General features: G+C 37.0%; 1 protein-coding gene across 1 annotated transcript; it reads left to right on the top strand.

The window, feature by feature from the left end:
• Positions 1 to 67: 67 nt before the first annotated feature.
• On the top strand, positions 68 to 6420 carry LOC128228505 (anaphase-promoting complex subunit 15-like). Its single transcript, XM_052939851.1, has 4 exons — positions 68 to 966; positions 1108 to 1167; positions 3274 to 3393; positions 5683 to 6420. Exons 1-4 carry the CDS (start codon positions 844 to 846, stop codon positions 5716 to 5718), a joined length of 339 nt encoding a protein of 112 aa, XP_052795811.1. The 5' UTR covers positions 68 to 843; the 3' UTR covers positions 5719 to 6420.
• The last annotated feature ends 3071 nt before the right edge of the window (positions 6421 to 9491 follow it).

Below are 9491 nucleotides of genomic sequence, written 5' to 3'. Positions count from 1 at the left end.
ACAAAGTTAGTTCTTATATCATGAACATGATTACATTCGAACAGATAGTCACGGGTATTCATCACCAATGACATTTTTATCACAAAGCGAACAAGCTCTTAAGTTTTGTACAACATTTAAATGTCGCTCCTTCTCTGTGGGTAAAAGATGGTTTGTAGTTCTAAACTTACATAGTTATTTACAAAGACTACATGTATACGGAATTATATATCTGAGATATTTTTTAAAAGTTTGATAAAAAAAAATTCGTAGAATTTGCTCAACTCCTCATTACAGCTACCCATGCTGCATCAGATAAATGTATTATGCTTGCTAAATTTTCATCTAAAAACTAAAAAAAAACTGAATTTTTAAACATTTTATTGTTTGATCCTTCAGCGCCTTTTGGACTGTGCATGGAAAGCCGCCTTACAGTTCTACAACACACTGAATCCTGATCACCTGAAGCATGAAAATTGTACAAAAATGTACACTTACTACAAATACTCACTTATGTGGATACATTCGTAGAATTGTGAAAACTTTCCTTTTAGATCAATGAAAATGTGTGGCTACAAACCTTTTTTAAAAAAGCTGTCTTGTCTGAAGTTGGGAAAAAATCGTTAAAAATGACAAAATCTTCAGGTGGTCTTTGACGTAAACAAACTGTTAATTCTCTTACCACTGTTGACAGACACAATACGGGAAAACACCTTTTTAAATTCGATATTCATTTGAGTTCACATAACAATTGTAGACATTTCTTTATCAAACATCATGAAATATCTCTGGTAACTGACTGTTAAGTGCATCTTTAGCGGTGAGCTTCATTACTGTTGACTGCTACCAAGGCGACTTGTGAAAATGTCAGCTCCAATATTTCCAAAATTGATTCCTTGCGCAACTGATCCTCTTTGGTTTACTGTCGATAAACCTTGCGATGATGAAAATGAGCTTACTGAACTGGAGAATGAATACAAATCTTGGGTAAAATTTTAACTGTTTATTTAAGGGTTTTCGAAATTGTCCATTTTTCGGATACTCTACTTCGGACAGCCTCTTGCCAGCAACTTTATGATACTCAACTGGTACATCACAATGGCCTCTAAAATAGATGTTATGTTTCAGATTGACAGCATCTCCAGGAAGGATGATCACATTGTTCCTATTGGAAAGACAGCCTCAGAGGTGTGTACTTTAGTATTGTGGTAAAGTTGAGAGTCTTTTATGCTAACCGAAGGGAGTGGGTCGGTGGAATTACCGAAAACTTGTGAAAACCCGAAAAACCCGTACATTTTCATAAGTATATACAATAGAGTATTCGAGGTGGTTTGTACGCCCGGATTCAATACTTCATTGTTTGTGGGTTGTATGCCGTAGTTATTGGAGGTTGGAGAGGGTTGGGGAAGTCGTAGGCGGGGAGATGGGGGGGGCTAAAACCCGGGAACCCCTTTCATTTTCATAAGTACATACAATAGAGTATGCGAGGTGGTTTGAACGCCGGCAATGAATATGGTGAAAATATCACTTTTTGAATCACTTTTTGACTGGACCTTGGCATAACTCAAAAAGAATTCTACATTAAGGAAAGTAAGTTTGTGGATAGGGGGCAATAAAGGGATGGTACAAGTCATTTAAAGTTTCTGTCAGACGAAAATTGTGGTTGCTATGGCAATAGAAATAGTGAAAATGCCTGTTTTCAGTGGACCTTGGCCAAGCTTAGAAAGTATGAAAAGCTGCATTCTTAAAACTTGGTTTATAGAAAAAGGCTATTAGGATTTTATGCAGTTTTTTTTTAGTTTGTTGATACAATAAGATAAAAATATGTTGTTGGTATCAACCTGTGGCAACAGAAATTTTTAAAATACCACAATTCAACATGAAACTAGGTGTGTGGTTAGAAGACCCCAAGTGAATTACATATGTCAATTGATCTTTTGTCAGACAAAAACTTTCATCCAGAAAAATATCTTTTGATAACTCAAGAAGTGTGAAACTGGGTAAATGAAACTTATATTACAAATGGAAATATGCATATCATTAATGAAAGTATTTCTATTGAATCACAATCAGTAGGGAACTATTGTATTGCTAGTGATACTCAGTGACTATTAATTGTACATGTACAGTAGAAACTCACTAAACCGGAACTCCACAAAACCGGAATCCTCAGGATACCAGACTTTTTTCAGAGTCCCGGTTTTTCCCTTCTATTTTCAATGAAAAAAAAATCCCTACAAAACCAAACGGGACATATATTTGTTCCAACATGTCAAAATGATTTTGTGTATAAGGAATTCGCGAATCGCGTGTCACTTTGTTTTGACAGCCGGTGTGTCATTAAATATTGCACCTGTGATGTTGTGTTAACTCGATAATCGATAATAATGATTGCGCTGTGGATTGACTGCCGCACGATAATCAAAGACTTCTTTGATTGAATCAAATTAGAGCGGTGCGTTAATTAAACTATCAAACATACTTAACAAGCATTAAATTACAGATAATCGGATCAATATAAATGTAGTGCTCAGAAACAGAGGACACTGGACACTTTCTTTAAGTAATGTAGAACAATTATCTTGACTGAACATTATGTGTCACAGTAGAAACCTAAAGATACAATGATATAAACTGTATCTGTGATGTAACAAGCACATGCACATATATATATTAATGAATATATATTCTATGCATTATTTCAAGTTACTTGAACCATTTTTGATGTAAAATAAATGTTATCTTTATGTGTTTTCATTTTATTCCAGTTTTCAACTTCCCTTTAAAGGTTAACTCAGTTAATATTTTGAGTAAACTTACTCCGTACATCAAATCCTCACTAAACCGAAATCCTCACTAAACGGGAAATTTTGCCCAGTCTCGACCTTGTCCGGTTTAGTGAGTTTCTACTGTATATCATAATATGGAATAAATTAATCACAGGGAAAACGATTGTGAAGAAAATAAGTTAACTGGTATATAAATAAAAAATGTCTGCCTACAGAGATATTAAAATTTTCATATGATAACATTGATCAATTTCAAAATTTCTTTTACCCGGTACTAAAGAATTAAGTACGGTAAGTTAACATTTTCATTTAAAGAACACTAAAAACGAAGGTTGCAATCTCCTTTGAAAATGTCAATATATTGCATTGTGTGTTATTATAGTTTGAATGTCAGAAAACATCCTTTGAATCTAAGGTTATTTACTTGGACACCATGTATAAACCATATTAATTACTTAAGTCTGCTGCTTGTCACTCCACTTTATGATACTTTTTTTACACACAGCAATGTGATGATGAAGATGATGAGGATGATGAAGAGGGAGAAGACGATGATGATGAGAGTGACACCAACGATGATGAACTCGCCTCTGATATGATCGATGACAGAGACTCACCTGACGATGTAATATAAAATATACATTATATTATTTTCCTCTTGTAAAAAAATTGTTGGGTTTTCGTCTATTTTGTTTAGAATTTATTAACTGTCCCTATTTGATAAGAACATTGGAATGAATTTTTTTCTAGCTTTCTTGCTCTTTTTCATAAAATGTCTTTGTATATCATGATATTATTTAATTGTCACCACATTGACCATTACAGTATTGGTATATGTTATATCTGGGGATAAGTCTATATGTTCCCCAACCTCCAGAGATCCCTGATCCAAATAATATAGAAATACTTTCATTCCGCAGACTAAACTCCATAGTATGGACTCAAAATTATACAGTTTACACTGTATAAAAGAACATTCTTCTACAATATATGTTGATAAACTTCATTGCTCAATATGTTTTTAAGAAATATACTTATAGGGCAAACAATGTACTAGAGTAATGTCACCAAAATAATGATTTGGACTAAAATTCTTTTTATGCCCCCGAAGGTGGGCATATTAAAATCGCACCGTCCGTCCGTCTGTCCGTCCGTCCGGCTCTGTAACTTTCCCTTGTATGGACAGATTTTAAAATAACTTGCCACATGTGTTCCACATACCAAGACGACGTGTCCCGAGCAAGACTCGTGTCCCTACCTCAAAGGTCAAGGTCACACTTAGAGTTTATTCACAATGGAGTGCTGCATATAAGGACATAGAGTATAGGTTGTGGTGTCCGGGCTGTAACTTTCTCTTGTATGGACAGATTTTAAAATAACTTGCCACATGTGTTCCACATACCAAGACGACGTGTCGCGTGCAAGACCTGTGTCCCTACCTCAAAGGTCAAGGTCACACTTCGTGTTTATTCACAATGGAGTGCTGCATATAAGTACATAGAGTATAGGTTGTCGTGTCCGGGCTGTAACTTTCCCTTGTATGGACAGATTTTAAAATAACTTGCCACATGTGTTCCAAATACCAAGACGACGTGTCGCGTGCAAGACCCGTGTCCCTACCTCAAAGGTCTAGGTCACACTTCGTGTTTATTCACAATGGAGTGCTGCATATAAGGACATAGAGTATAGGTTGTCGTGTCCGGGCTGTATCTTTCTCTTGTATGGACATATTTTAAAATAACTTGCCACATGTGTTCCACATACCAAGACGACATGTGGTCTGTCGCGTGCAACACCCGTGTCCCTGTCTCAAAGGTCAAGGTCACACTTAGTGTTTATTCACAATGGAGTGCTGCATATAAGGACATAGAGTATAGGTTGTCGTGTCCGGGCTGTAACTTTCCCTTGTATGGACAGATTTTAAAATAACTTGCCAAATGTGTTCCACATACCAAGACGACGTGTCGCGTGCAAGACCCGTGTCCCTGCCTCAAAGGTCAAGGTCACACTTAGTGTTTATTCACAATGGAGTGCTGCATATAAGTACATAGAGTATAGGTTGTCGTGTCCGGGCTGTTACTTTCCCTTGTATGGACAGATTTTAAAATCACTTGCTACATGTGTTCCACATACCAAGACGACGTGTCGCGTGCAAGACCCGTGTCCCTACCTCTAAAGTGAAAGATACACTAAGTGTTTATTCACAAGGGAATTCTGAATATAAGGACATAACAGTGTAGGTTGTCAAGTATGGGTGGTATTTTTTTTTATGTTCAGAGGCAATTTTAAATAACTTGCCATATGTATTTGACACGTAAATGCAAGATCAACTTTTCATGTACTGACCTTGTTCATAGGTCAATGTCACATTCGGGGGCATTTGTCACATACTGTGACAGCTCTTGTTTCGCTCTAGAATTATAAATCTTTAGTATATTGACTTAACATTTATTATACGATTATTAGAAAATGTACTTTTGGAAAACATGTTATTTTTTAATCATGTTTTGCGGTTATGTCAGGTAAAATGAGTTAAGTTGATTTGAGTATGTGTCTGATATTTGTGCCTGGCTACATACTTGAGTCATAGTCCTCATTCTCAACTCATTTTACCATGTACTACTGTTTGCAAATAAAAGTGTTTATCAGTCAAACCAAGCATGATCACAAGGCCATTTTGGACCGCCTCAGCAGCAGCTTATGACAATCTGTATCAACTCTTCAAAGTATTTTTTCGTGTTTACGCATAATCTTAAGCCATGATTAAGCTGGCGATTTGAAGCAAAAGCGATGCAGACAGTTCAAGTATAGATGCTAGGTAATGAGCCCGTCTCTTCAGCAGTAAGTTCCACATGGTCCGTAAAATGGTGCGGCAAATTGCTTTTCTTTTATTTTCTATTTACCTGCATTCCAGGTGGATATGGAGGGGAACGGAATGGCCATGACCTGACGGGTTCCAACCAGTTACATGTATAGTAATAGACTGCAACATTCCCATAATGCTAAGTGCAAGGTATTGTGGAAAAGCTGATAGTATACAAAGTCATCCTACAGAAATTTGTAGAGTGCTTTTCCTCAAACAAGAACCATTTTTGTACATGCTTGAATGAAAACAAGTTCTATGGATAAATGAAGGGCACTTAAATGAAAGCAACAGACAGTGCAAAGTGGACTGTGTGAGAGATATACATTATAGTGTTCAGAGACCAACTATTGGATCAAGCGACTTCCAATGTGTGCATATGTACGATTGTTCATACATTTTAATAAATTGTTATTTGTTAATTGTTAATGGTGAACTTTCATTGTATAATACCTTCACTGTGGAGGATGTTACCGCCTTACATACTGAGAACCTTGTATTTTGAACCCAAATTCTGCCCAGCAATCTTTTTTAAGTGTTTTGAAAGTCTACTTTCCAAAAATGCCAAAGGACCTTGTGCACAAGCTATACTAATTGTAATGTCATAAAGATGAACAAATATTTTTCAAAATTATATACTTATATTTTTATCATATTAAATCAACCAAGTATTATTCACCTAAGTTTGAGATTTTTAATCTTCCTAATATATTTCACTATATGCTATTTGAATGAGAGTTTATTGAAATAAACATTGTTCCCCCTTGGAAAAAGCTTTTTCATGTTTTATGTTAAAACACATATTGGTTCGGGGAGGGGTGGGGAGAGAAATACTTTGAATCTGTGAAACCTTTTTTGGTCATGTATATCTCTACTCAGTTGCAGAAAACAAATAACTGAATGAATGATAAACCAAACTTAATACAGTTATAAAAACAATGAGAATCAATACACTCTCTTAATTTATTTATAAAAATTATACATGCGCCATAGAATAAATGACTGACCACTGTTATGAATGTAAAATGATCAGTACAAAAAGACCCTGAAACCCGGGTACCAAAATGTTTTATATGATCTGTGTTGTTGACAATTTTATTGGCCCATTAAAAAATGGGACGTATTATAGTTTTACCTGCAGTGCAATGATACTCAACCATCAAACCTACTTAAATAACCATGTTATATAACTCTATTTGGCGTTATATGTTAATTATGGCCCTTTTATATTTGATTAAGGTTTTGCAACGAATATTAGACACAGGTTGTTTGAACTATCCAACATCATTTTTGTTGCCTTATTTTATCAAGTACGACAGCGCGCGCTTGAGTGTGCAGCAGACGACACGTACGTCACAGCGACAAACAGAAGTGACAATTGTAGAAACCGCATGGACACCGCCATCTGTACTTGAAAACAAACCTGTTGTGACTTAAATCCTATTGACATTTTTGTTATCATAAATGAACCGAAATACTGGTCAATGGTTTTGAACACAGCGAATTATACTTATAAACGAGTATGTAAATATGAAAAAAAAACAGTATTTCAACTCGGGCAGCCCAAAAATGCTTTGCACCGCACTGTCAAACTTTATATATATTTAAAGACAAACACGCACACACACGAATCGAAAGTCACTATCCGTGTTTTCTTTTCCCAGATTCATGTAAATTGTGTCTGTTGCCAGGCCTTTTCGTGGAAAAGTTTGTAAACAAGTGGCATGCTCATAGCCTATGATTCAGAATTGGTACTCTTCTTTGAAAAAGATCGCCGAGATTATTCGTCGTAAAACTGCTCGGATAAAAGGTCAATGTCATTATAATTAAGGCCCGTTGTATAACTTTAAAATGGTGCACCAAATATTTGCCAAACAATGACGATAAGTTAAAAACAACCAGATCTGAAGTTCAAAGCTCAAGACCATACACTTGTTGATTATCATTTAAATGTCGAATCACTTTGGCTTGAATTGGCTACTGTTCAACCATTGCTCGAGCCAACTACGTGTTATGTCTTGGACGGTCTCAAGTGTTAGTCTAGACAAGAACTCTGATAAACAGACGTGCATTTGCAGAATGCTTTGCACGGTGCAAGGAAAACAAATACGCTGGTAAGAGTTTGCAGCACATATATAAACAGGTTTACTCCGAACAAACAATAAACTATGTAAATGAAATTATTTTTTCTGCGTCTCAACTTTATTTCATTGATTTTTCTAACTATTCGTGTATACTTTTTAAGGGCGCGCGTTTTTTCTTAAAGGCGATACGCAGTTTTTCTGAGCGGGCCTCCGGATTGAAACATCTAAATCAGTCCAAGGCAAAACTATTTAGTTTAAGGGTTTTCATAAGATAAGTAGTCATTCTATTTACAAAATAGACTTCTATAATACCAGACAGTCCACGATACTTATTATATAGGCTATAGCAACTTTGTTTCCTATAATGTCTCACCGTCTGAATACGCAGCTGGAGACGCGACTCAAAAAATGGATATACTGGCGCCTACGGAGCGTGCTCTATCCGCTCTACACACCAGACACCCCATTTCAGCACTATCCACCAGACACCCCATTTCAGCACTATCCACCGGACACCCCATTTCAGCTCCATCCGCCAGATACCTTATTTCAGCCCTATACACCAGACTCCCCATTTCAGCACTTTCCGCCAGACACTCCATTTCAGCACTATCCGCCAGACACCTCATTTCAGCACTATCCACCAGACACCCCATTTCAGCTCTATCCACCAGACACCCCATTTTAACAATAACCGCCAGACACCCCATTTCAGCTTTATCCACCAGACACCCCATTTCAGCTTTATCCACCAGACACCCCATTTCAGCTCTATCCGCCATATACCTTATTTCAGCTCAATCCGCCAGATATCTCTTTTTAGCACTCCGCCAAACACCCCATTTCAGCACTATCCGCCAGGCATCCCATTTCAGCACTATCCACCAGACACCCCATTTCAGATCCGCCAGAAACCCAATTTCAGCTCTATCCACCAGACTCCCCATTTCAGCACTATCCGCCAGACACCCCATTTCAGCACTATCCACCAGACACCCCATTTCTGCTCTATCCGCCAGATACCTTATTTCAGCACTATGCGCCAGACACCTCATTTTAGCACTATCCGCCAGATTCCCCATTTCAACACTATCTGCCAGACTCCTCATTTCAGAACTATCCGCCAGACTCCCCATTTCAGCACTTGCCGCCAGACTCCCCGTTTCAGCTCTATTCACTAGACTCCCCATTTTAGCTGTTAACTTAAAAAAGGCCCCTACAACGTACACTTAAATTTACCAAGACATGACAAGTCCCTCCCACTGGGTCGCTTACCGGACGACTCGCTACTCTTACTCCGCTCATGAATCATTAAGAAATAACTTCATGCCATCTTAGCATTACTTAAATCGAAGAACGTTGTGGGATTTTAATAAGAAGAGTCTGGTGAAATATATGATAATGTTTATAAAGCAAATTCAATATTTAACAAAAGTATGTTAAATATATTCACGCAATTTGATTTTAACCTCTATGAGTGTAGAAAGGCCCTTCTGTTTTCGACTAAAGACAACACAAGCTATGTTTGATCTTCAGGGATAATTTTCGCACCTTTGCACACCTTTGTTTTAATGATAAATACAAGTACTATGTCATTGATGTTTTTTAAAAAAATAATCAAAACACGGTTGCGATCTAAATAAAAAGCCTTTCTTTGGTCAACAATACCCTTTCAAACGAGAAGAGATACATGGCGTGAACAAATTATACTCGCCTATAGGCTATAACATATCACAACATGTGATCGGGTAAAAACAAACAACAACAACAACAGCA

Source organism: Mya arenaria, chromosome 3 (genome assembly GCF_026914265.1).
Source record: "Mya arenaria isolate MELC-2E11 chromosome 3, ASM2691426v1".
Lineage (NCBI taxonomy): Eukaryota > Metazoa > Mollusca > Bivalvia > Myida > Myidae > Mya > Mya arenaria.
The sequence above is the reverse complement of the archived record's forward strand: the minus strand, read 5'-3'. Positions and strand labels throughout refer to the sequence as shown.

Excerpts from the sequence above, each read along its gene's own strand:
- LOC128228505 (XM_052939851.1), top strand. The coding sequence starts at position 844 with ATGTCAGCTCCAATATTTCCAAAATTGATTCCTTGCGCAACTGATCCT. Across the intron at positions 1,168-3,273 it reads TTGGAAAGACAGCCTCAGAG|CAATGTGATGATGAAGATGA; the intron begins GTGTGTACTTTA and ends TTTTACACACAG. Across the intron at positions 3,394-5,682 it reads ACAGAGACTCACCTGACGAT|GTGGATATGGAGGGGAACGG; the intron begins GTAATATAAAAT and ends CCTGCATTCCAG.